Source organism: Xenopus laevis, chromosome 3L, assembly GCF_017654675.1.
Source record: "Xenopus laevis strain J_2021 chromosome 3L, Xenopus_laevis_v10.1, whole genome shotgun sequence".
Classification (NCBI taxonomy): domain Eukaryota; kingdom Metazoa; phylum Chordata; class Amphibia; order Anura; family Pipidae; genus Xenopus; species Xenopus laevis.
Genome location: NC_054375.1, coordinates 27457253 through 27484701, shown reverse-complemented (window position 1 = coordinate 27484701; position 27449 = coordinate 27457253). Strand labels below are relative to the sequence as shown.

At 39.1% G+C, this 27449-nt stretch overlaps 1 protein-coding gene and 1 long non-coding RNA gene across 3 annotated transcripts in view; one reads left to right on the top strand and one right to left on the bottom strand.

The window, feature by feature from the left end:
* Positions 1–27449, top strand: part of rnf130.L (ring finger protein 130 L homeolog) — a 142854-nt gene that overhangs the window by 71821 nt on the left and 43584 nt on the right. For both annotated transcript variants that reach the window (XM_018252002.2, XM_018252001.2), the window contains exons 3-5: positions 5944–6194; positions 14493–14564; positions 20223–20305. In XM_018252002.2, the coding sequence (XP_018107491.1) occupies positions 5944–6194; positions 14493–14564; positions 20223–20305 (406 nt within the window). The remainder of the gene's footprint in view (positions 1–5943; positions 6195–14492; positions 14565–20222; positions 20306–27449) is intronic.
* The window catches only part of LOC121401427, a 109640-nt gene continuing 108102 nt past the window's right edge, over positions 25912–27449 (bottom strand). Inside the window, exon 4 of the long non-coding RNA XR_005966230.1 lies at positions 25912–26032. This is a non-coding gene — a long non-coding RNA (uncharacterized LOC121401427). The remainder of the gene's footprint in view (positions 26033–27449) is intronic.

Here is a 27449-nt window from a genome sequence, read left to right as displayed (position 1 = left end):
GTAGATTGTACTTGATCCCAACTAAGATATAATGAATCCTTATTGAAAGAAAAATGAAACTATTGGGTTTATTTAATGTTTACATGATTAATTAAAGATCCAAATTACAGAAAGACCCCTTACCTGGAAGTCCCAAGTATTCTGCATAACGAGTTCCATACCTGCACCTGAATCTGTACCTAGCATAAGGATGAAAATGATTCATCTGTATGGTTTTGGGCCAAAGATTCTGCTCAGTATGCCAGTCTGGGCTGCTTTAGGTTCATACTGTGCATGCTCAGGCTGCTCCTCACTACTTAGGCTCATTTACAAATACAAGGATATTGGGGCACTTATGTATTAAAGGGGGTTTAAGGCCAATCAGAATGCTGTCCCACAGCGCTCCATAGTTTTCTATAGAAGTTTCCAAAAGACGTAATTATAGGTGCTAGAGAATTCATCAATGAAAAGGTCTACTGATCCAAAACTTCATTGTAAATGCAAAAGAACTGACCAATGACAATGATGGTTCCAGGCCCGGACTGGCAATCTGTAAGTTCTGGCAAATGGCAGAGGGGCTGCTATAAGGTGCCAGGAAAAAGTCAGTATTTAGTGGGCTGGCGGGGCTGTTTAGGCCTCTGTGTGGGCTGATTGGGCCTCTGTGTACCTGAAATGCCAGGGCCTATTTTAATTCTCAGTCCGGACCTGGATGGTTCCCAGCACTTATGTCAGGCATCTCTACATATAGAGAGAATTCTTTTCTTCTTTATACAGGTTCAGGGGCAGCCCTGATGGTTTAAGGCAGGGATTGGGACTGGGGCGGTGGGGCCCACCAGGTTTATTCCCCGTGTCGCGCCTGCCCAGTCCAGCCCTGAATGGGTTGCTATGGATTTCCTGAGTGGCGCACAGTCTGCCATTTTTACTGTATAAGCCACACATTCTTACATTGACAAAGTGGATGAGATTTAGTAGTGATGCTTGTGTTCAGCAGTGTATTGCTTTGTACTTTATAAATAACTATAAGAAACTGGCAGCCACAGTCGCCCATATCCTCCCAGAGAATATATATATACTGTATATACAGAAAAACCCTAATAATCCCACTGTGTAAAGTGCAAACAAAACAAAACATTTTTTTGAAAACATTTTTCTGGCCTTCTTGTATTGCTACAGGTCTCCATTTTGGAGCACAGAATCCTGCTACTTGCCGCAGGAACACAGCACTTACTGCGATAGTTGCAACTTTATTGGCATGTCCCCTCACCCTCCCCATAACTAGCCTGGCATTCAGAAGTGACAGTTGAGGAGTGAGTGAGGGTACTGCCTATCCTGTGCCCCCTGATAATGCCCTCTGCACAGCTTTGCCCAGGGTGTAAGTGAATGTTAAATACTAATGGGCTATGGTACCCCTTCACTCTGTCTCACTTGAGCTCAGGGGTTTAGTTAATGACCCCCTTCTCTTTTGTTCCTAAAACATTATTATTCAGTAGCACCTCTCGCCTCCTCTATGTGAGATTGGGGGGGCATGCATTGAGTTCCCATGCCACAGTTTTTGCTGGATGTATATTCAAATTTGGGGCTGGTTTCAGTTAAACTTTTAGTCATATCTTTTGTAGAGGATTAAGGGGTAGATTTATTGAATTTTTGTGGAAAACACAACTCAAACCTTAATAAATCTGCCTTGAATTGTATTTTTAGGCCAAAACTAACATTTTCTGGTTATAAAAAAAACAACCCTCAAATTGAATTGAATATTCGAGATTTATTATACCCCAACCTTAGAAATAGCTTGAATCCAAAAATACACCATCTAAATCTTGTCATGTAGGAGTCAATGGCAGAGGCCCCTTGAACCATTTGAAGATGTTTTCACCTTTTGAGTTTTTTCTTAAGTAAGATACTCTTCAAGTTTTGAGTTCATTTGAGGGAAAAAGAACTCTTAAAGGAGACATATTGTGTAAAAAAAAAAAACAAGAACGTACCAGTGCGTTATACTCATTTAGAAAGTGCTTAGAAAGTAGTGTTTTAGGCACATTTATTGAATATTTCTGCAAAAACCCCAACAATCGCTCCCTTCTCTTCCACTTTCTGCTCCCTAAATTCCCAGGCTGTGCAGGGGAGCCGGCGGCTCTCAGCTCGCTGCACTGTAGGACAGGAACCAATCAGCAGCTAGGAGGACCTGATAGGGAACTGAAGCCTGTCTGTGCTTGTCTGACTGCAGGGCTTGCGATTGGTTGTCCCTCTCCTACTGTGCTTCTGGCAGGGACCGTTAGGACACGCCCACCCCTCATTTAAAACAGGGACCGGTGAACATCTATAGGGGCTATTTTTTAAGATAATATAAATTTTTGGCAGCATATAAAAGCAACACCATATATTACTCATAATTGCCTACAAAATAAGGGTTTTTTCATTTATTCTATACGGTATGTCTCCTTTAACACTTGGCCTTTGATAAATAATCCCCCTATGTGCTTGAGCACATCCTTACATTCAAGTGCTAATTAACCATTTAGAATATTGATACAGCGTGTCATGCATTGCCCTACAGATTTCAGTGTGGTCTCTTTTAATTGTCTGCGGAAGGGCCCAAAACGGTGTCGTCAATCTGCGTGCCAATAACTGTAGACTTATGCACAGGACATCTAAGGGGCCATTTACATTACAGAAAGCAGAGTTGAAAGTAGACAAACATGGCGCAGATAGTGTCTCTATTCCATATCATCTCAGTCACTTTCCCTATGAACACACGCTGACTGCATTGGGTGAGACCAGGCAATAAGTACTGGCATTCCCCGGGACTCGACTGCACCCCTTATTGCTCTAATGCTTGCCCCTTGGGATGAGTAAATGCTTATATTGCTGTTTATACCTTTACCACCACAATCTTGGGCTTTCCCGTCCTCTTACTTTTACAGACCTTTAACGTTCACGTTTCAGTTTTGATATGCATGCTAGGGCCTTGCTTTTCATCTCAGAAATTCCACGATTGCTGTCGGCACTTTGGGTTTAATCTCTGTAACAGACCACTTTATGCAGGCGCCAAGCCCTTTCACAAACAGACCAACCACAGATAACTAAATCCCCTGTATTAAATAATAGAGATTAGTGCAGCATTACAGTCTGCCGTGCATATCACTAACTTGCTGGTCTTATTAACAAAAGCACCTACAGGCTAGTTCTTTTTATTCTAGGAATAGGATTCCTCACCCCCACCCCATACTAAAATGCATAATACATTTATTTCTAATGGGGAAAAACCCCATGAAAAGAAACCAAGATAAAGAATATTATTCCATCTTCTAGATTAGCAGAGGAGGTTTAGTAGGAATTAATAACAGGCCTATACAAAAACTGATTGCCTTCCTTTTTGAGATACAAATAGTATACAGGTATGGCACCTGTCATCCAGAATGCTCAGGACCCAGGGTTTTCTGGATAACAGATATTTCTGTAATTTGGATCTTCATACTTTAAACCTACTACAAAATCATGTAAACATTAAATAAACCCAACAGGCTGGTTTTGCTTCCAATAAGGATTAATTATATCTTAGTTGGGATCAAGTACAAACTAATGTTTTATTATAACATTTAAAAATGTGGATCATTTGGATAAAAAGGAGTCTACATTTTTTTCTTTAATTTAACAGAGTTATTTTTTTTTTAAGTGATATAGTTAAATCACTGTTATTTGTGTAATGACAATCACTGTACCTACAGCCGCTCATACCCCGGGATGTTTATTCTACAAATAAAAACATATATACAAAAAAAAAGGAGTCTACAGGAGACGGACATTCCTTAATTCAGAGTTGTCTGGATAACGAGTTTCCAGGTAACGGATGCCATGCTTGTGTTCCAATCTGTAAAAAAAAATTACAGCAGAACCCCCATTTTACATTTATCAGAGGACCAGAAAAAAAGGGGTGTAAAACGATTATGTGAAATGCGTGGGGCTCTGGAGTTTTTAAAAGAGGGGCTTTCCATAAATTTGACAGTGAGATTTTTATTATTAGAGTTAAAAATGTGTTTTGCTTTTTTTTACATGTGCAAAGAAATACACATGAGCAGAACTCCAGATTAACAAAGAGATAATACATGGTTTCAGCATCGTAACTATAGAAGCAGCAGATTGTGCAGTTGTGGGGGGACCCCGGGGACCACTTCTTCCGTAGAAAATCTTATCCTGGAAAAATCTGCATGCCCGCTGCAAACTATCAGCAGTGTGGGTGTGTGATCGGGAGGGGAGCGGCAGGTAGGTGTGTGATTGGGAGGGGAGCGGCAGGTAGGTAGGTGTGTGATCGGGAGGGGAGCGGCAGGTAGGTGTGTGATTGGGAGGGGAGCAGCAGGTAGGTAGGTGTGTGATTGGGAGGGGAGCAGCAGATAGGTAGGTGTGTGTGCCAGGTCCCTCTGAAGGGTTTTTTGCAGGGGGTCTGGCACGGTGTAGTTATAACACTGCATGGTTTGCATCAGTCCCTCCAGTGGAGCTTAGAGTCTAAGGTCCCTATCACATTTATCCAAACTATGGTCCGTTTTATTAGCAGATTGTCAATTTGCTTGTTTGCTTTTGGAGTGTGGGAGGAAAGTGGAGGACCCAGAGGACACCCACAGAGACACAGGGAAAACATTGAAATACCTTGCAGTTAATGCCCTGACTAAATCCACATTCCCAGGCAGCACTTGGACCCGTTGCAACACCATTGTCAAAGCTGCCCTTCTGTTGCTATTGCTTTTCTTTTGTCTGTGCTAACATATGTATTTATTCAGAGCCCTTATACCAGTTACAGCTGCAGGTCAGATCTCTTGTAGCAGCTACATACCTGCTCCATAAGTACAGGTGTGTGTTTGTTACATTGTTGCACCCACTGCTGCAATTATAAAGTGCAGTGAGGCATGTGAAGTGAAATTCAATATCTAAAAGGACATTACAGATACAGAATCAGTTATACGAAAACCCATTATCCAGAAAGCACCGACTTAGCTGTTTCCGATAGACTGCATTTTATCTAAAATTTTAAAAATTATTTCTTTTTTTTTCTGTAATAATAAAACAGTACATTGTACATGATCCAAACTAAGATATAATTAATCCTTACTGGAAGCAAAATCAGCCTGTTGGGTTTATTTAATGTTTACACGATTCTTAGCAGATCTAAATTATGGAAAGATCCCATATCTGGAAAATTCCAGGTACCAAGCATTCTGGATAACAGGTTTCATACCTGTATTATCTGGTGGGGAAAGAGGATTTATTTCCTGTTAAAGGAGAACTAGACCCTAAAAATGAATATGGTTAAAAATGTATTATTTTATATACTGAACTTATTGCATCAGCCTAAAGTTTTAGCTTGTCAATAGCAGCAATGATCCAGGACTTCAAACTTGTCACAGGGGGTCACCATCTTGGAAAGTGTCTGTGACACTCACATGCTCAGTGGGCTCTGAGCAACTGTTGAGAAGCTAAGCTTAGGGGTCTTTGCAAATTATCAAGCAGAAAATGAGGTTGGCCTGTAATATAAGCTGATGCTACAGGGCTGATTGTTAAATTCTGATGCTAATTGCACTGGTTTCTGTGCTGCCATGTAGTAATTATCTGTATTAATTACTAATCAGCCTTATATTGTGACATTTCTATTCTATGTGTACTGTATATTGTGAGTGGGTCCCTAAGCTCAGTAATGTGACAGCAGCACAGAGCATGTGCAGTGAATCAGCAGAAAAGAAGATGGGGAGCTACTGGGGCATCTTTGGAGACACAGATCTTCACTGCTAAAGGGCTGTGGTTGCCTTGGGCTGGTACATAGGCCCACAACATAATGTACAACATTTCTAGCTACTTCTTTAGTTATTCTTTAGTTCTCCTTTAAAAGTGAATCAATGCAATTTGTAAATAAAACAATATTTCTTCAACGCTTTCCAGATGTCTGAGATTTCACCTGAGTATCTTTTTTTCTCGTTCCAGGCACAGGGGAGATAGTTGCCATAATGATCTCCGAGGCAAGAGGCAGAGAAATCTTGAGCTATATGGAGAGAAATATCTCGGTACTTATGGCCATAGCGGTGGGCTCACGCAACCAACCCAAAAATTTTAGCCGGGGCTCCTTGGTCTTCGTTTCCATCTCCTTCATCGTCCTGATGATCATTTCTTCTGCTTGGCTGATATTTTACTTTATACAGAAGATAAGATACACAAGTGCTCGCGACCGGAACCAGGTAATGCAGTGTTTGGTTATTTACGAAGAAGCGCCATGTACTTTAAGGGGCAGATTTACTAAGGTTATTATGGTAAATTTGAATTTTTTTGGGTCAAAACTCGAGTTTAAAATCACCAACTTGAATTCGAAATTCGAATCCGAGATTTATAATTCCCCTATCCTGGAAGTAACTCAAATCTGATACGTTGCCACCGAAAACCTGTCGAGAAGTCAATGGCCGAGAGCCACTCACCTATTTTATGAAGTTAATAGCCTTCCTGACATTTGAGTGTTTTTCAGAGAAAATTGTCTCGAATTACATTTGAATTACAGACGTTTTTCTTAAATAAGATATCCTCTATCTCTCGACCTTTGATAAATATGCCCCATAGTTCCGTTCACAGACCATCTATTTAGCAGGGTTTGTGCCATTGTTATTAGCCCCAACCCCTGCTCTGATTTGTTACTAAGAAACAAACATCCTTATGCTGCTGTGAATTCGCTTCCGTGAGCACCCTCCAGTGCATATTTAACTACAAGGCATCTGGCTCGACAATTCACTTCTTTGGGAACCTATATGAAATATTAACTCCTTTCCTTAAGGGGTGTTGAACGTCCTATAAAGGCTTGAAGAATAATTTATTAAAGAGAGTGGCTTCTCTGCCTAGGCATCGTTTATTATATTTATGTATGTCGGTTTATTTGTTTGTAAAGGTAAGCAGCAGCAAATAGCATTGGTTATTTGCATTCTTCTCTATCATGGCAGAGCAGAACTTTGCTGTAAGGGACAATAAGTTGACTTTATCTATGTATTTCTCATTTAGAGCATCTGTGTAATGTAGCAATGTGTATTTTCATTGCAATAATTAGAGTTTTGCCAGGATGACTGTTAACTTCAATTGGAGCCAACATACCCATTGTCAATAAATGCCAGATCTGTGAACACAGACACGGTGGGGCTCATTTAAAAACTTCGCTCAGTGCAGAATCATTTGCACAGTGAAAATATTTGTCCATGGTTATATTTATAAACGTGGATAAGAGTGGTGTGTCTAATGCACATAATCGCAAATTTTTATTCGCACTGCGAATGTCCGTGAGGCCTTTTTAAATATGTTATAATTGCAACTTGCGAATATTGGCAATACTGTTTTCGCAGTTTGCAAATTTTAATTAATGTTAGCATTATTTTTGCGCACAATGACCGTAAACAGTTGCAGACACCCATCTCATGACCGAATATTTGTGTGCAATACGAATTTGCAGAATTTGCACCGCAGTGCAATATTTCAACATTCAGGAAAAAACACTGGCAATACAACTAAATATGCGATGCACAAACTGACCTCCGGTGAGTATTGACCTTAGCCTACGTTATGTACCCTATAACGTGCTCAGAATAAGTAATATAGGAAGCAGAATATACAATAACATAACTATCACCACCGACGATCACCTGTGTAAGAAGGGCCCCAAGGGGGTGCAGGGCCCCCCGGTAGTTTTGGGTTTGCTTCCAATAAAGATTAATTATATCTTAGTTGGGATCAAGTACAAGCTACTGTTTTATTATTACAGAGAAAAAGGAAATCATTTTTAAAAATAAAACTGAGTTTATGGGAAGACAACCTTTCTGTAATTTGGAGCTTTCTGGATAACGGATTTCTGAATAACAGATCCCATACCTGTAATTAATCCTTATTGGAAGCAAACCCAACCTTTATTCAAGGATTACATGATTTTCTAGTAAACTTAAAAGACCAGTAACATGACACCAGGGTAGTTTTAACTTTCAATTTGCAAAGTTTTTATTAAAAAATTACTTCTGATTCTCTGCTTGCACTCCTCTTCAGAAACGGCGACAGGGTGACGATCCATCGCACGGCGCTCAATTTCTCCTCCCTGCCATCTATAGGAGATAGCCAGGGAGGAGAGATTGAGCGCCGCACAATGGATTGTTACCCTGTCGCCATTTCTGAAGAGGAGCGCAAGCAGAGTATCGGTAAGTAATTTCTTAATAAAGACTTTGTGAATTGAAAGTAAAAACTGCCTTGGCGTTTCTTTTTCCCGTCAAGTAGAAACACATTTTTTATGTTACTGGTCTTTAAGGTATGAAGATCCAAATTACGTAAAGATCCATTATCCGGAAAACCCCAGGCCATGAGCATTCGCGATAACCGGTCCCATAACTGTATTAGTAGTTGAAAATGTTCATTGAAACAACAGATCCCTGATCAAACGCCTTATACCTTTATTATTCACCAAAGGATAAAGGCTGAGTATTACAAACACATAATCCGGCAAATCAATAGGCAGATTATTTACACAATTAATACCAATGGAAATTTATTCTCTTCTGTTTCTAGCCCAGATATCGAGCAGGAGAACAGAATGTAGTAAATAAAGGCAGTATGCAGCATACATCCACTGAAATAGAGATTCCTGTAGTGGTTTCACAAAAGCTGCTTAAAAAAAAAAACGAAGAAAAACCTTTTCGGTTTCTTGTGCTTAACGAAACCGGACTTTAAATATTCCAAATGGAAGACTTTCTTTTTTTTCCATCCTAGCTAATAGCTCTGTCTTCTCCTTTACAAGATCTGAGCATTTCAAACGTTGATTCTTGAGTACTGCCACCTCCTCATTAAACATTCATCCGCTCAAGCTTTTTACCGCATAAAAATTTCATCAAGTTTCGCCTGACCTTTAAAAAAAAAGTCAGAGGGGGGAAAAAATGAAATAAAGAAAGAAATAAAGGTCGTTTGTTAGCAACTTCTGTAATGGCCAGGATTTACCTAATTATTTGCCTACACTTTGTTTTCCTTGTAGGTAAGCAGGGTCTTTCCTCCCTAGTTTGTTCATCTACGTGACTAATATGAATCCTGCACATTCCTACAGACAATATATAGCTCTGTGCTAGTCAGATATTGTAAAATTCAATGTACAGGTATGGGATCCTTAATCTGGAAACCCATTATCCAGAATTACGGGAAGGCCATCTCCCATCGACTCCATTATAATCAGATAACTCCAATTTTTACAATGTATTTCTTCCTTTTTCTCTGTAATAATAAAACAGTACCTTGTACTTGATCCCAACTATATAGTGAATAAAGTACCTATTGTAAAATATAAGTATATTATAAATCACTGAGGAGCATACAAAAGCAGGAGGCCGAAGGCTGCTTCTAATATCCTCATATATTCCTACAAGGAGTACTTTATTTATTATAATACACAAGAGAGTCATGTGACAAATGACATCTCTACTCACTGTTTACAACTGAAGACTGATGAGTATTCAACGTTTATAAGGATATCATTTACAAGATATTCATGGCTTTTGTGTATTTTAAGGATATAATACACAAAAGCCATGAATATCTCGTAAATTATATCTTTAGAAACGGTGAGTTCTGATGTCATTTCTGTCACGACTCACTGAAATTTGTGTATTATAATAAATAAAGTACCCCCAGTTGTAAAATAGGAGGATATTAGAAGCCTCGGCCTCGTGCTTTTATATGGTCATGAAACTCCCCGGTAACTTGTAATATCCTTATATTTTACAATAGGGGGTACTTTATTCACTATATAATTTACAGGATATTCATGGGTTTTGTGTATTATATATGTATAATTAATCCTTATTTGAGACAAAACCAGCCTATTGGGTTTATTTAATGTTTATATGATTCTCTAGTAGACTTAAGGTATGAAGGTTTAAAATTAGAGCAAGATGTGTTATCCTGAATACGGCAGGTCCCGAGCATTCTGGATAACAGGTCCCATACATGTACCATAAAAACCATAAAGCATAATTAACAAAGTAGTCCATTCATTTTAATTAAAACCCAGTAAACTGTGTTGTTTTCACTTTCAATTCAAATACTTGACATGTTAAGAATTTAGTTTATACAGGTATGGGACCTGTTGTCCAGAATGCTCGTGACCTGGGGATTTCCGGATAATGGATCTTTCTGTAATTTGGATCTTCATACATTCTCTACTAGAAAATTATAGAAACATTAAATAAACCCAATAGGCTGGTTTTGCTTCCAATAAGGATTAATTATATTTTAATTTGGATTAAGTACAATTTATTATTTATGATTACAAAGAAAAAGGAAATAGTTTTTAAGAATTTGGATAAAATTGAGTCTATGTCCGTAATTCAGAGCTTTCTGGATAATGAGTTTCCAGATAACGCATCCCATACCTGTACTTCTGTAATGTGTCATACCTCCACTACGGAGCGTTTCTTCACTATACATAGTTACATAGTTAAACTGGGTTGAAAAAAGACAAAGTCGATCAAGTTCAACCCCTCCAAATGAAAACCCAGCATCCATACATACACCCATCCCTACTTTTAATTAAATTCTATACATCCATACCTATACTAACTATAGAGCTTAGTATCACAATAGCCTTTGATATTCTGTCTGTCCAAAAAATCATCCAAGCCATTCTTAAAGGCATTAACAGAATCAGCCATCACAACATCACCCAGCAGTGCATTCCACAACCTCACTGTCCTGACTGTGAAGAACCCCCTACATTGCTTCAAATGAAAATTCTTTTCTTCTAGTCTAAAGGGGTGGCCTCTGGTACGGAGATCCACTTTATGGGTAAAAAGGTCCCCTGCTATAATGTCCTCTAATGTACTTGTAAAGTGTAATCATGTCCCCTCGCAAACGCCTTTTTTCCAGAGAAAACAACCCCAACCTTGACAGTCTACCCTCATAATTTAAGTCTTCCATCCATCTAACCAATTTAGTTGCACTTAGTCTCTGCACTCTCTACAACTTTATTTGCTTTAGTAGCCACAGAATGACACTGCCAAGAATTAGACAACGTGTTATCTACAAAAACCCCAAGATCCTTGTCATTCAAGGAAACTCCCAACACACTGCCATTTAGTGTATAACTTGCATTTATATCATTTTTGCCAAAGTGCATAACTTGCATTTATCAACATTGAACCTCATTTTCCAGTTTGCTGCCCAGTTCTCCAACTTAGACAAATCACTCTGCAAAGTGGCAGCATCCTGCATGGAACCTATAGTTCTGCACAATTTAGTATCATCTGCAAAAATAGAAACAGTACTTTCAATGCCCACCTCCAGGTTCCAGGGTGTCAAGTTTCTGTGTATTTAACCACTATTTGATGCAAGCGGTGCATCTGATGTAATTGCGCTTGCCGTCAAATTCTAATATTTAAAAGCCCTGCAGCCAATTGTTCGTTGCCCAACAAAGGTCTATTTTTAATAGATCTTGGGTGTGTTTCAAGTCTGCTTTGTCTGTTCCTGACCTTGCCTGTTTTTGACTATTTCCTCAGATCACAATTTTGTACTGCGCTACTGTTAAGCTGGCCATAGACGCAAAGATCAGATCGTACGAATCATCGTACAATCGGACTTTCCCATCTCCCGACCTGCCACTAACCATTCAGATCAAATAAAATACAAAAGAACAGATCAGCCAATGTTCTGCCCCTGACAGCAATCGTACGACAGTTATGTCCGACCAAAGCTAGTGACAGTCTCCCTCTGAAAATCGTACGATCGGCAATACACGCAGAGATATTACCCGTAGCCGACAGAAATCTTTTAACCTGTCTGATCGACCAAACGACCGATCTCCGCCAGACAAAAAATGTCGGGACTCTCCACACACGGTCGGAAAGTCATACGAATCCTCGATTCCTACAATCAGATCTTTGTGTCTATGGCCAGCTTAAAGTGGACCTGTCACCCAGATACAAAAATCTGTATAATAAAAGTCCTTTTCAAATTAAACATGAAATCCAATTTCTCTTTTTATTAAAGCATTCAAAGCTGTTGTAAGCTCATTTAAACATCTCAGCTGTCAATCAAATATTGTCTGCCCCTCCTCTATGCCCTGGGCTGACCATTACTTTCACTTCCCAATCAGCACTTCCTAGAAATCGCTGCTCTTCCCACATTCCCCCCTTCTCTTCACCATTTAATTGTGTAACCAGGGCATGTGGATGGACAACAGGTCCCTCATTCTGGTGCACAAACAAAATTCTGAGATGATTGTCTTAATAATAGTGTCCACAAAATGGCTCCTGCCTGCTTGCTATAATTATGAATTCCAAGACTGGAGGAAATAAGATTCAAATAATTTATATAGTGTAATTAAAGTTCATTTTGCTTGACTGATGTGACAAAATAGGATTATGAATAATTTTTTTGGGTGAGGGGTCCCCTTTAAGTATCGATCCGGCATGTCCCTGGATCACGTTCCTTGTTACCCCTTCTCCCTGCACATGTTTGGTTCCCGTGTCTGCCCAGAACTCTCTCCTTGGTCCTCTCACTATAAGACCTGGTGGCATCCGAGTAGTGGAGTGCAGCGAGTCTATGATTATTCACGTAGTGGTGCCGCACACATAATTTGATTTTATCTATATTTGTTAATAAAGGTTATGTTTTAATTTAAACTGTATTTTAAACATTCAATAGTATTGGCCACCTGAACTGGTTTGCTGGGGGTAAAAGGTGAACACCTATGAAGATAATGTGCGCACCTTATTACATCATTATTAGTTATTAGCAGTGTATTACGTGTACAAACCAAATAATACCTCTTACTAAATGCTCACTTCCTAATTTGTGTTGTCTCATTCTACAGAACATATATAATTAAACTACCAGCTTGCGCTCCTCTTCAGAAAAGGCGATCCATCGTGCGGTGCTCAATTTCTCCTCCCTGCCTTCCTTATGGCAGATAGCCAGGGAGGAGAAATCAAGCGCCGCACAATGGATCGAAGCAGTTTCACCTTTTCTGAAGAGGAGCGCAAGCTGAGTTTCGGTAAGTTATTTCTTAATAAAGGCTGTGCAATTTTAAAGTTTAATTCGTTTTTTTTCATCATATACTAACGATTTTTTTTGATGTTACTGGTCCTTTAAGATAGATTTAAAATGTTTCAGGTGTTCCCATTGGATCAACTCTCGCTTTTAGACTAAAATATTTCCCAGCCAATCCTTCTCTTCTGAATGGACTTTCAGTACAGAGTGTACAGAATCAATGATAAGACCGTGGATAGGGATGTCGAGTGTGATTTCCATCGCAACCCTCCCTCCTGGCAATATCAATATCCAAAAGCCAGTTACATATCAATACTAAATTACTGCCCCCAATTCAGAAGGGATTGAGTACTGCAGTAAGGCAGAAACCTGAAACTCTCCTTCCTCTAGTCTTTGGGACATTATTGATATCTGGACAGGAGCTCTTTCTTAACCTTTATCCAGCACAGCCCTGACAAAATGCAAAAAAAAGGGGTATATTGTTGGAGTGCCCCCAATCCTAAAATCAGCATGGAGCAGGTTCTGTTTGACTCATTCCCGCTCCTGAGTGCCCAGTAAAGATATAAAGGTTGTGTTTAATCATCATTGTATTCTGCTGAGCTGTGCTCTAAAGAGTAATGCAAGAGGTTAATTGGTGCGAGGCATAGATTTCTGGAGAAGGCAACAAATTAAAGCTGACCTTCCTCTACTTTCATGGGACACAGTAGGACTGACCTTTCTCCATTTCAGCAGAGATTAAACTTCCAGCCGCCGCTGATCTATTGGATTCTATTCACACTGCGGGTGACTTTGATGCAATATCCCGACGAAGAATCACTGTGCCGTTGTGTCTGCCTCAACTTCTTTTTCTAGAAAATACTTGTAAAAACCCTGAAATCTTGTCTTTTGTGTTTTTAACATCATACCGTAGTTATTTGAATGCTTATAATGTATTATTATAAGTTACACATTGATCCAGTTTTCATCCAAGAGATGCACCTGTACTTAATGCGCCTGTGTGTGTGGGTTTTGTCAGGCTCATTAGACTAACACAGTTGATTCGTTTGTATAAAAATGTTTGCTGTGATTATCCTCAAAACATTTTGGAAATCCTCCATCCATAAAATCATATTCTAATGACTTCGGTACTTGTAATGGAAAACGTGTACAAAAGAGATGAGTATAAGGAGCTCCTCAAAAATGCCCCAGAAGAGTGTCATTTCCAAATAATTGAGAATGAGGATCTGAGCTATTCTTGTTATTGACTTAATGAAGTGTGTTGCTCAATTAAGATGCGATGGATCTTATAACACACTTCTCTCTGTGTGTTCACAGCAAATTGATGGCTTTATATCAGGACGTCTTTGATAGGATTTAAGCTTGCAGACTTAATTTTAGCTGGAAATATCAATGTTCCTGGAAAGAGCTTCTTTTAAGATTAATGTTACATGTTTGAGTATTCCCCCTCTGACGTTCATCTTTAATGATTTATCCCTGTATCTCGTTCACAGCGCCGACTTGGGGACGCAGCTAAGAAAGCCATCGGCAAGCTGACCACAAGAACGGTCAAGAAGGGGGATAAGGTCAGTAGTTCTACTCATAGAGTTAATGTTTTACATGAAACATGCTCCCCTTATTGTAAAAGGGATTCACAGAGGCATTATATAACCTGTTCAAAGCTCTTGGTCCTCTTGAAAGATCTGCTCCTTTGGCGATATACCCACCTTGAGGTGGGCAGTATGGTGCCAATGCAATACCTGTCTGACCAATAGCCAACTGATTTTCAGCCAGATAGTTGGGCAGGCCCCCATACACTGGCAGAAAAGCTGTGATTTGAAAGGCCTGAACTGTCACCATTAAGGGGAACCATCACATACTGAAGTAATAAGATTTCTAAATACAATCAATTCAAAATTCTGCATTATTTCTGAAATAATCAAGTTCATCTTCACTATTCCTCTCTCAGCATCTGTTTCTCTTCATTCATGCAGGAGTTGTGTGTCAGATAAATGATCCAATATATCTTATAGACGGGATCCCTTTCCTAGCAGATGAATTAGAGCTGCCTTTAACTGATTCCAGTAACAACTGGAAAAATTCTGCATGTAGAGAGACATGATGTCTGGTGATTTTAATAGAGTGACCTCTAATACATCTTCTAATCAAAAGGAGCCCCCCCTATAAGATATATTGGATCCAACTGTCAATGAATATCTGACACCCAACTGCTGAAGACAGAATGAAGAGAAACAGATGCTGAGAGAGGAATAGTGAAGATAAACTTAAATTATTTTAGAAACTTAATTTGATTGAATTAGAAAATAATTGATTGTATTTAGAATGTTTCTTATTTCAGTATGCTGAAGTTTGTATTACATTTTAAATTTCGCTATAGCTCCCCTATAGCTAGGGCCAGACGATTGAAGATCTTGTCCTGTGTTTCTTGGCCGAGAATCCACTGCTCTTCGCTCCTGCTCTGCCTGCATCCGGAAGCATTGTCTCCACTCAGATGTAGGCAGATGTTGTGCTAAAAAGTGACACTTTGCATTTCGCACCTAAATACTTTGTGCCTTCAGAAGACAAGAGGATCTACAGGGCAGTGGAGAATCCATAATCCTTTACATCGTCTGGCCTTAGCCTAAATATGTCCGTGTACATGACAGGTATACATAGCGACAAAAACAAAACTATTTTAATGACGGTGACCCCTTTCATTTGTGTTTGCTCTTCATTTCAGTTGGCAGGTAGGAATGATTATCAGCTTCATAAAATGATGATAGCAACTTCCCCTTTATATCACTTCACATGGTTTGTGCCTACATACCACCCCTTGTGATGGGGTTATACCACCTCTTGTGATGGGGTTATACCACCTCTTGTGATGGGATTATACCACCTCTTGCGATGGGGTTATACCACCTCTTGTGATGGGGTTATTTTGGCAAGCAAAGAGGGAACAGTGAGGGGGCGCTTTGTTCTACTGTACAGTGCAGCTGGACTCAAGCCCCAATATGCTCTGTAGCAGTTCGTTTTACAGAAGATGTATTTTATCAGAATATATTTGGAAAGTGATTTTCTAATCAAGCAGCATTTGTCCACGGAGGACTCAACCATTTAATGTGCAATAACTTTTTAATGAATCATCCTGCAGAAATGTCAGACCATTCATTTAAAGCAACTGGGCGATCAGCCTTGATTTATTTATTAATTTCTTTCATTTTCTCCCCCTTACTTTATTCCATAACAACTTTGATCATTTTGAATTTTACAGCCACACTTCTCTGTTACTCTTAAAGGAGAACTAAATCCTAACTAAAGAAGTACCGTAGCTAGAAATGTTGTACATTCCGTTTTGAACTTCTGTATCAGCCCAAGGCAATCACAGCCCTTTAGCAGTAAAGATCTGTGTCTCCAAAGATGCCCCAGTAGCTCCCCATTTTCTTTTCTGTTGATTCACTGCACATGCTCTGTGCTGCTGTCACTTACTGAGCTTAGGGACCCACTCACAATATACAGTACACATAGAATAAAAATGTCACAATATAAGGCTGATTAGTAATTGATACAAATAATTACTACATGGCAGCACAGAAACCAGTGCAATTAGCATCAGAATTTAATAATCAGCCCTGTAGCATCAGCTTATATTACAGACCAACCTAATTTTCTGCTTGATAATTTGCCACAACCCCTAAACTTAGCTTCTTAACAGCTGCTCAGAGCCTATTGATCATGTGGCTGTCTCAGACGTTTTCCAAGATGGTGACCCCCTGTGACAAGTTTCAAGTCCTGGATCTTTGCTGCTATTGACAAGCTGAAACTTTAGTCTGGTGCAATAAGTTCACTTATAAAATATTAAATTTTTAGCCATATTCATTTTTAGGGTTTAGTTCTCCTTGCAATGCCTCACTAGGTCCAGCCTGACCAACCTCCAGTAAAAGCCCGGGGTACCCATATGTTAGCCTTTGGTCATCCCTCTTCTAGATGTTTCCTGGAGGAAAGACCCAAACACGGCCCAACCGTAGGGGTTTGCTCTACTCATTGTTTAAAGTTTGAACTACAATTAACCAAAAAGATCCAGCCTTCCTATTAAGCATCTTTCTTCTCTACTAATAGTATTGGCATCAAGTATAATCTTTATTCTCCAGATTAAAATACCAGCTGGGTGGCAACCCTTGGCCAGATACAGTTGGTACATTCTTACTCCTACAAAATGCATATGCAGGGCACAGAATTGAAGGGTCTAATTAAAGGGGTGCTTCTTAATTTTTAGTATGTTCTAGAATGGCCAATTCTAAGCAACTTTTCAATTTGTCGTCTTCTTTTTTTTTTTTTTAATTATTTGCCTTCTTTATCCGATTCTTTCCAGCTTTCAAATATCTGTAAGGCTACAAATGATTTGTTATTGCTACTTTTTATCACTCATCTTTCTATTCAGGCCTCTCCTATTCATATTCCAGTCGTATTCAAATCAATGCATGGTTGCTAGGGTCATTTGGACCCCAGCAACCATATTGCTGAAATTGCAAACTGGTGAGCTGCTGAATAAAAAAGCTAAATAACGCAAAAACCATAAATAATAAAACCTAATGCAAATTGTCTCAGAATATCACTCTCTACATCATATTAAAAGCTAACTCAAAGGTGAACAACCCCTTTAAATATGTTCCTTTTAAGACTAAAAGAAATGAAGGAATTTTTTTTTATCTGAGCATATGCACTAGCTACTAGAAAGTTCAGAATTGCCTCAGTTTTTTTGCAGGTGAAAGGTATGTACAATGAATTGGGAAACTTGCCATCTGTTTCTGCGTGGAAAGTACAGGATATTATGCAGATCTGTGAATATTAACGAAAAGTGTTTGTACAGTACATAACCCCTGTGCTTTGCTTAACAGTGTGTTACAGTTAGTGAGAGAGAAGCTTGTTATATTAAATAATATGTTGCTAGTTAGTAAATATTCAACTCTGTTTCTGAAGCTTTCGCCCTCCTTTCCTAACCTTCACCCTTCTTTCTGTTTTTCAAACTGCTTGTGTGGCCTAAATCGCAGTATTTGCACTGCCATGAACTGTTTCAGTGTATAAATGATTTCTTATTCCGGGTACTTGGTCCCACATTAATATATCCATTCAGGGGCGCTCTTCAGTAAGAAGTGAGGGTGCAGGAGCATTGGCCTTGACCTACAGCACAGGGAAAGGATAATATGCTGAAAGGAAAGACAGGAGAAGTGAAACAAAGAGGAGACACCCGTGAATAAGTGCACAGGTGCATAAACAAAAAAACCACTTGACTTTCTACAGATTGAATCTCACAGCATTCCAACCTGCAGCTGCAGTATGGACTCCTTTGTCCCAATGTTACTGCTTAGCTTTCTTTATAAAAATAATCTGAACATAGGAATGAATTAAAAAAAAAAAAAAAAAGCACCTGGCCCATCTAGAAAAATTCTTAATTCTGCGTTATGTCATCCTTACAACAGTCCAGTTGCCCTTACCGTTTATTCTTAATTTTCTTAGTTAACCTCTCTAGTCTAGGGCAAAAGATATTCCATTCAATTTTTTCTCCATGGGTTTGAGAAGTAATCCATTGCTGGTCTAACAGTGGCAACCTACCTTTGTGATCCTCCAGCCACATTCTCTCTGAATAGGAGTCAGCCTGCCTGTTACTTCTGTTTCTACTTATTTATGGGGTATGATATTGGCTGCTAATGCCTGTCTCTCCTTCCCGGGATCTGTTCATTAAAGGGATTGTTCACCTTTTAGTATAATGTAGAGTAATATTCTGAGACAATTTGCAATTGGTTTTCATTTTTTATTATTTGTAGTTTTTGAGTTATTTAGTTTTTTATTCAGCAGCTCTCCAGTTTGCAATTTCAGCAAATACTTAAAGACTATTTGGAAAGCTGCTTAGAATTGGCCATTCTATAACATACTATGACTTAATGTATTGAATGTCCAATATTTAGGGCAATGAAATGAAAAGGGAAGAAATATACTCACAGTTCACCCCAGTCCAGTGCTCGCTGGGTCTCTTGCAATAAGCTAGAGCAGAGTGTTTTGTGTATTGTTATGCACTTACTGGTTGTACAAAAAAGCCTTTGGTCCCGAGTCATCTGTATAATAACAAGTCTCATAGATGTAAATGACAACCAGGACAGCTGAAGAGGGGGAAAAAAAAGAATAGTTAGAATGAAGAACGCCTTGGATGACATCCTAAGCTGAACCTGAGCATCATGTGTAACATCTCATTGCTGGAGAATAAAGTCACTTGGCTTTGCTGCTGCACTATTTTGACTCAGTCTACGTGCCCTCTCACTAAATCTTTGCCTTGGAATGGGCTGGGATTTACATGCTATCTTCTAAATATGAGGCAATCAATCAATGAGCTATTTGTGTCTGGTCTGGAACTGGGATTCTTCTTTTTATTAAGCAGTCATGTGAAGGGACATTTACTGGAACATTCTTAGGTTTATTTTTTAAAAAAAGAAGGAATTCTATGCAACTTTAAATGTCAACTTTAATTTTGTCTTTATTATGGTATGGGTTTACTTGCTTTCTTTGAAAGGAGTGGTTCATAGAATGGCCAATTTTATGCAACTTTTCACCTGATCTTCATTTATTTTATTTTTTTTTTTATTCTTTTTTTTTTTTTTTTTACAGTTTTTTAATTATTTGCCTTCTTTTTCTGACTCTTTCCAGCTTTCAAATGGGGAGGGGGATAATGACCCCACCTAAAAATAAATGCTCTGTAAGGGCATACACTCAGATTCGGGGAGATTAGTCGCCCAGCGACACTTCTTCTCTTCTTTGGGGCGACTAATCTCCCAAAAATGCCTAGAATGTACATTGCCGGCGAGATGGCGGAGCGCTTCATTTTCCGATGTTGCCCGAAGCTTCCTCGTGAGGCAACTTTGGAAAATGAAGCGTTCCGAGTGGCATCCCACCCCGGCGATTTACATTCTAGCCGGCAGGAGGCAGTTTGGGCAGTTTGTCTTAGCAATTATTTGGTTCTCAGAATCAATATACATGTTCAATTCCCACCTAAAGTAAACCCTAGCAACCAATCTCAATGTAGTCTGTTTAGAATTGTCATACAAAGTAACACATAGCAGTAATGTCTTTTGATTTGGTTGTGAGTGCTCCAGTGGTCCCCATTGAATGATTCATGATTGAAACGTTTGTATACAATGGACCCTATGGTAAATGTGGCGGAGAACATACACTCACTGCATGTTTTTGTTTAGGAAACGGAGCCAGACTTCGATCACTGTGCTGTCTGCATAGAGAGCTACAAGCAGAACGATATTGTTAGAGTGCTGCCGTGCAAGTAAGTATTTCATTCATACACCATGACCTTACCTGCAACACACTCGCCCTTAGATTTGGGTCTAACCTATACCGAGTCCTGGTGTTGATAAATGTAATTAAATAATGTGTATATTTCTTGCTAACCAGGTACAATTTGATACCGTGCTGACTTGTGGGGTTTGGGCAGTACCACTATACTGTTCTAGGGGGGAAAAATAAAGACAAAGCCGCCACTGTGTGTTCATTGGATTTGCAGGATTTACTCACTGGCACACACTGACCTTTTCATATGTCTCTAGAGCAGTGGTCCCCAACCAGTAGCTCGTGAGCAACATGTTGCTCTCCAGCCCCTTGGATGTTGCTCCCAGTGGCCTCAAAGCAGGTACTAATTTTTGAGTTCCTAGCTTGGAGGCAAGTTTTGGTTGTATAAAAACCAGATGTATTGCCAAACAGAACCTCAATGTAGGGTGACAATCCACATAGGGGCTACTAAATGGCCAATCACACCACTTATTTGGCACCCCCAACCCTCATGCTAGTGTTGCTCCCCAACTCCTTTTACTTCTGAATGTTGCTCACGGGTTCAAAAGGTTGGGGATCCCTGCTCTAGAGGGACCGGCACCCTCCAATAAACAGCATGCATGGAGGAAACTGGCACAGCAGGTCTCTTGCATGCAGAATTAACCCTGCGTGTTTATTTAGTGCAAGTGATGTAACGTTTCAGGGCAAGCCCCTTCATCAGACACACTAGGAAGTGAGGCAGTGCAGTTTACATAGACACAGATTCACTGATAGGGTAAAACAGTATTTCTCTAAATCAAAACTGATATGTAGCAATGTTGTTCAATTGTGTTGTAACAATGTGTTGTTATTGATATTATGTTGGTCACTTTGTTTCATATTGCTATAAGCTTTACCAGGGGGCACCAAGGACATTGGATTTTCTTGGACATTTCATATTGCTAGAAACTTTATTATGGTTTTTTGGCCTCATGGCGTTTCAGCCTGCACTATGGACAATAAATTTGACATTTTTTTTACCTTTGTTTATATTCGGTTTCCCTAAGGTTGTGGCATCATGGCCATTGAGTGTTCCAACCTACAATATGATCATTAAATGTTTTTTTATTGACCTTGGGATCTAGTTTTTCCTAAATAATTAGATATGCTAATTGTATGGTGTCACTATGTTACTCTTTATAAACTGCCTCACTTCCTAGTGTGTCTGATGAAACGTTACATCACTTGCACTAAATAAACACGCAGGGTTAATGCCGCTTGCAAGAGACCTGTTGTGCCAGTTTCCCTCATACATGCTGTTCATTGGATTATTCCACATGTCCAAAGTTTCCTTTAATAAAACGTAGGCTTTTACACTAGTTCTGAAATACAACTCCCAACATTGCCTAACAAGAGGTACGTACCATTCCTAGAACTTTCAGCAACTTTCATTTGTGATGCAAGCACCTCCATTTTTAAAATGTATCAAATATTGTGTGTGTGTTCTTGCACTGTGTTTTTTTTATTTATTGGCACTTCATATACAGAGTCTTTGAAAAAGAAATAGCAAACTAAAATACAAACCATACAAGACCAACATTTTTTTTAACGTACACTTTTTATTTTTGAGAACAGCGTAAAATAACAGAACTATGGTTGTCAGGTCAGTAGTATTGTCAAAAAGCACTTACATTGGTAGAAGGAGTAAGTTGCTACATGGGCTTCTAGTTCACATCCATCATTTCAAAATACCCTTTCAACGTGTAAAAGTCGGGGGGGACACTCTTTTGCTTGAAAATGGTGGATTAGTCAGGAATATAGAGTGGGTAGTTTCTGGAGTCCAGTGGTTGGAGCACCTCTGGGCAGGTCTGGACTGAGAATTAAAATAGGCCCTGGCATTTCAGCCCAAACAGCCCACACCAGCCCACTTAATACTGATCCTCTATTCTCATATGTAAGTTTGTAGAGGGGAACCACAGTGTTTACCATCTGGAGCCAGACTTTAATGGAGGGGGAGATGTGACCATTCAGTAGGTGGTAAACGGGTTTTTTTTGCATAAAATAAGAATATATGATAGTGCAGCTCCGCAAACTCTCATGGTATCCCAGCATCTAGGACCCCAAAGAGACAAGTGATGGGTGATAATTCAATGTTTTTTGCCAGGAAATCCGTTATCTGGGTCCACAAGGAGTGATTGTGGGGACATGTCCACATCAAGTGAGAAAAGTCATCACCCAATTTCCCTCATCTGAGACATTTATCATCAGGAAAGGGTCCCACGGGTTATATAGAGATGGTGGTAGGTTTTGTATTGCACTAACTTTGTCTCTAGTGGAGACTAAGCACTTGTATGCATGATCAGTTGTTTCCTCCCAATCATTTTGTGTCAGTTGAGAGGAATGGTTTGGGCCCAGGTAGTAACAAGTCTAGATACCAATTTAGCAGGAGAAGAGGCACACAGAGTTTCTTCTCTTGTAAGTGAAACCAGTTGGGATGACAATGTAGAGAATTGCGCATGAAAGGCATGATACAATTGGAGGAATTTATAGAAGGGGAGGGTTGGCAGGTGGCTGTTTTGTTGTAGTTGAATGTACGTCATGAAGGCAGACACTGCCATTAAGTCTCCCAGGTATTTGGTTTTGTGGGGAATCCAAAAGATAAAGTCTATGAAGTGCCTAAAGTGAGTTAGATAGGAATTACCCCAAAGTGGAAGGTGAGGGGCAGCAATGGAGGATGATGGCCTAGTCATTTTAAAGAGGTTGTCCATGACTTATAGGGAGTAGTGAGTGTAGTGGGTAAGGGTGCGTGTCCCGCAAATGTCTGTAGGGAAAGTTAGAGAGACTTTCACTGGAGGATAGTATTGGGGCCTGAACTTGTGTATTGGGCTTATATGGGTCCTGTGTGAAACACCAGTGAAGAGACATGAGGGCTATTCCACCCTCTCTGAAGGGGGCACAAAATTTGGGCCATGGTACCCTAGGGGCCTTGTGGTTCCATATAAAAAGGGATTACAAGGTTACTGAGCTTTTTAAAGAAGGCTTTGGGGATATAAATGGGGGCGTTCTGAAAAGTTTGGGCAAGAAAATCATTTTAATAATGTGACCCCACAAGAGTGGTAGTTTCCACTCAAGTAGAGAATAGGATCAAGGGGAAGGGAAACATATTTACCTAAATCTTGATCCCTAAGTATTTAAACTGCTGTACCCATAGCAGCGGGGTATTTGGGGTCGGTGTGGGGGTTGGTCAGGGCCAAAAGGGAAAAGGACAGATTTATCCCAGCTGATCTGGAGCAAATGGCAAATCCATATTCCAGTTGGTGTGTGAGTTAAATTAGGAGAAGTATTGAACAGCAGGGAGTTGCATTGTTCTACTAGTACACATGTGCCAAGGGATTGCTCTTGTGAGTATTTGTCTGTCACTTCTTCACTGTCACATCTACGTCATTTTATTTAACATCAGTGCTGGTGCTGAATGCACTTTAATTATCCCAACCATTCACAAGAAAATTCAGTTCAGGTTGTCTTATATTTGAGAAGCACGGGCCAATCCCTATCCTTGCACTGCATTGTTACTTTGCTTATTCACTGAAATGTCATTTGTACTCAGCAGGCCTGTGTGTGGCTGCCATTGTCTCCCATATGTTAACACCATAGCAACAGACAGACAGAATAAGTCATGAAGGTGTTCTCTGGCAAAGATATTTTTATTATAAAGTATACCTATTATACAGGTATAGCATCTATTGTCTAGAATGCTTGGGGCTTTCTGGACTAGAGATCTTTGTGTTAATTGGATCTCCATGCCCTAAATAAACCCAGTAGGATTGTGATGGCATCATGTCATAACAATCCTGTTTATTTAGGGTATGGTTATCCAAATTACAGAAATGTCCAATAATAATTATTAGAAATGATTTCCTTTTACCACAATCATGTCTCATAATAAGAATTATTTGCTTAAAACAGACTCTGTCGGAAATGGCCTTCCTGTAATTCAGGGATTTTTTGTTTTGTCTGTTTTATTTTGTTCTATTAATGTTATAGGCCATTGTATACATGACAATATACATCTATGCGAATCATTTTAGAAAACTTTAATAAAAATAAAGTTAAAAAGTAGATTTTAAGCTCAAAAAAAAAAAAAGTTGATTTTGCATTCCTAATGGTCTCTGCTTTCATTCCAAGCTCTTTGGCTGGGAGAGTCACATTGCCGCTTATATCTTAGTTCATCCAAATTATTACTTTGTTTTATTTGTTTTTTAACCCTATAAGATGTGGTTTGTAGTATTTCTGGGTACTTGTCAGATTGTTCCTTTCAACAAGTTCCTGATGCTTTGGCATTGTTCAGAAAATTATGCAGTGCATTGTTTTGTATTGAGACAATATGAAGTGAGTCTGAATTATACATTAATGGGCTAAATTTATGTAAGTACAGGTATGCGATCGGTTATCCAGAAAGCTCAGAATTACAGAAAGGCTGTCTCCCATTGACTCCATTTTATCCAAATTAATCCAGATTTTTAAAAATGATTTCCTTTTTCTCTGTAATAATAAAACAGTAGCTTGTACTTGATCCCAACTAAGATATAATTAATCCTTATTGGAGGCAAAATCAGCCTATTGGGGTTATTTAACAGTAGATATAAGGTATGAAGATTGAATTTACTTAAAGATCATTATCTGGAAAACCCCAGGTCCTAAGCATTCTGGATAACCGTGTTTTCAGTCCTGCTCTTGCACACACAATTCCAGTCTTCCCAAGAGACTTATGCTTTTATATCCAAACAGTTGGATGGGCTAGGGATTGACATTTCTGGCCAATGGGGAGGTGTGATATGCTGGGCAGGTAGGGCCACAACTCGGGACTTCAAAAGGTTAACCCTTTGTGTGGCAGAACCTGTTTGCTTTGCTAGGTCCAATCGGGAATTTGTGTCTGGCTCGAAAATTAGATTCCATTGCTGCTGAGAAAACACAATCTGTGCCGCCATATGGAGACGGCCTGTGTGTAGAGAAGTCTAAGTCACACTTCTGGCAGCAAGGAATCTGCTCAGTAATGATTTTATGTCTATTAAATCATCTGTGGATGGGAAAGCACCAAGACTATGGCTCTCCCAATGCAGATGTCGCTGATAAATGCTGCATCTGTATTTTTTCATCGGTCGCTGAATAATTGAACTGTTACATCAGGTAATTGTGAGCTACGCAAGTGTGTTTGACCTCTATCCTTTTTGCTTAATAATAATAATAGTACAGGTATGGGACCTGTTATCCAGAATGCTCAGGTCCTGGGGTTTTCTGGATAACTGATCTTTCTGTAATTTTGAGCTTCTTACCTTAAGTCTACTAGAAAACTATTTAAACTTGAAATAAAGCCAATAGGCTGGCTCTGCTTCCAGTAAGGATTAGCTGAATTCGTTTGGATCAAATACAAGGTATTGTTTTATTATTACAGAGAAAAAGGAGTCTATGGGAGACATCCTTCCCATAATTTGGAGCTTTCTTAATAATGGGTTTCCGGATAAGAGATCCCATAGCTGTATTAATAAACAGCATTCTGGTTTCAGTGCCGGCACACCATTCACATGCGGACAATGCAATCATATTAACAGATGTCAGAAAGATGTATACATGGATCAAGCAAACCTTAAACCCACATCCACAGAAGCGATTTAACCTTTTGTTCAGCCTGGGAAGTGCTCTTGACTTTAATATATCTCCTTTGAGCAAATGGATGGATGAGCTATACCTGCAATAGTGAAAAAGAATAATATTTATCCAGTAAATGATATCCTCATAATACACAAAAGCCATGAATATCTTATAAATTATATCCTTATAAACGGTGAGTTCTGATGTCATCAGTTATAAACGGTGAGTAGTGATGTCATTTTTGACTCATGACTCACTAAAATTTGTGTATTATATAATAAAATATGAGGATATTAGAAGTTACTGCGGAGTTCCATGATCTGTATAAAAACACTCAGCCTTGTGCTTTTATATGGTCGTGAAACTCCTCGGTAATTTAGAATATCCTTATAATTTACAAGAGGGGGTACTTTATTCACTATATAATACACAAGAGGTGTGAATATCCTGTAGTCACATGACTCATGTATGATAATAAATAACGTAACCCCCATTTGGAAAATATGAGGATATTATAAGTTACCTCAAAGTTTCACGACCTGTATAAAATCACTCTGCCTTTGGCTACATTCTTTATTATGGTCATGGAACTCCTCGTGACTTATATCCTTATATTTTACTATAGGGGGTACTTTATTCACTATATAAAACTGTTGTTGTGATGTCATCAGTGCTTAGTGATATACTGTGAGTCACTGTAACGTGTGTATTAAGAAAGATCCCTCTCTATAACATACTACAAGTCACCTTTTGCTCATGGAATTTCAAGGATGACATATAAATAATCTTTTTACAACTGAGGGTTGATTTTTCTCTATATAATGAATGTATATTCTACCTTAATGCTAAATAGATTTTACTTGTACAGCCTGTCTTTAAAAATTCTTTTGTGACCCTTCACTTGCTTTGATTTCCATATCGTTGTTTGCAATATTGAATATGAACATTAAAGGATAAGGAAAACGTGATTAACTGGGAAGGAAGGGGGGGGCAACATGTTTGGCATTCCCCAAATAACTTCATCTCTCCTTGTAGTAATAAATGAATGAGTGAATGTCCACAAATTAAGCCCCAAAATGCAATGGATATTTGCAACTGTACAGTACTACGCAAATCCTCTCCTAATTCTCATCTTTTAGGTGGGCTCAAAGGATTCTAAACTTTATCTCTTTCATACTAAGGGGTAGTGGTTGTATAGATCATACTTCTACTGCAGTGCAATCTTTTTCCCATGACCCAAGCCTGGATTTATTGGCAGGCATGTTAAAGTTTAAAGAAAAAGATAACAAGCTGGAGCAAAGGCAATGTTAATTATGTGTCCTTGAAAAGAAAATGTTCATCACAGCAATACAGAAATACTGTCATATTAACAGTACTGGCATTTGAGTGGTCCTGGATAGATTTCGTTGTACAGGTATGGGACCTGTTATCCAGAATGTTTAGGACCTGGGGTTTTCCAGATAATGGATCTTTCCGTAATTTGGATCTTCATACCTTAAGTCTACTAGAAATGC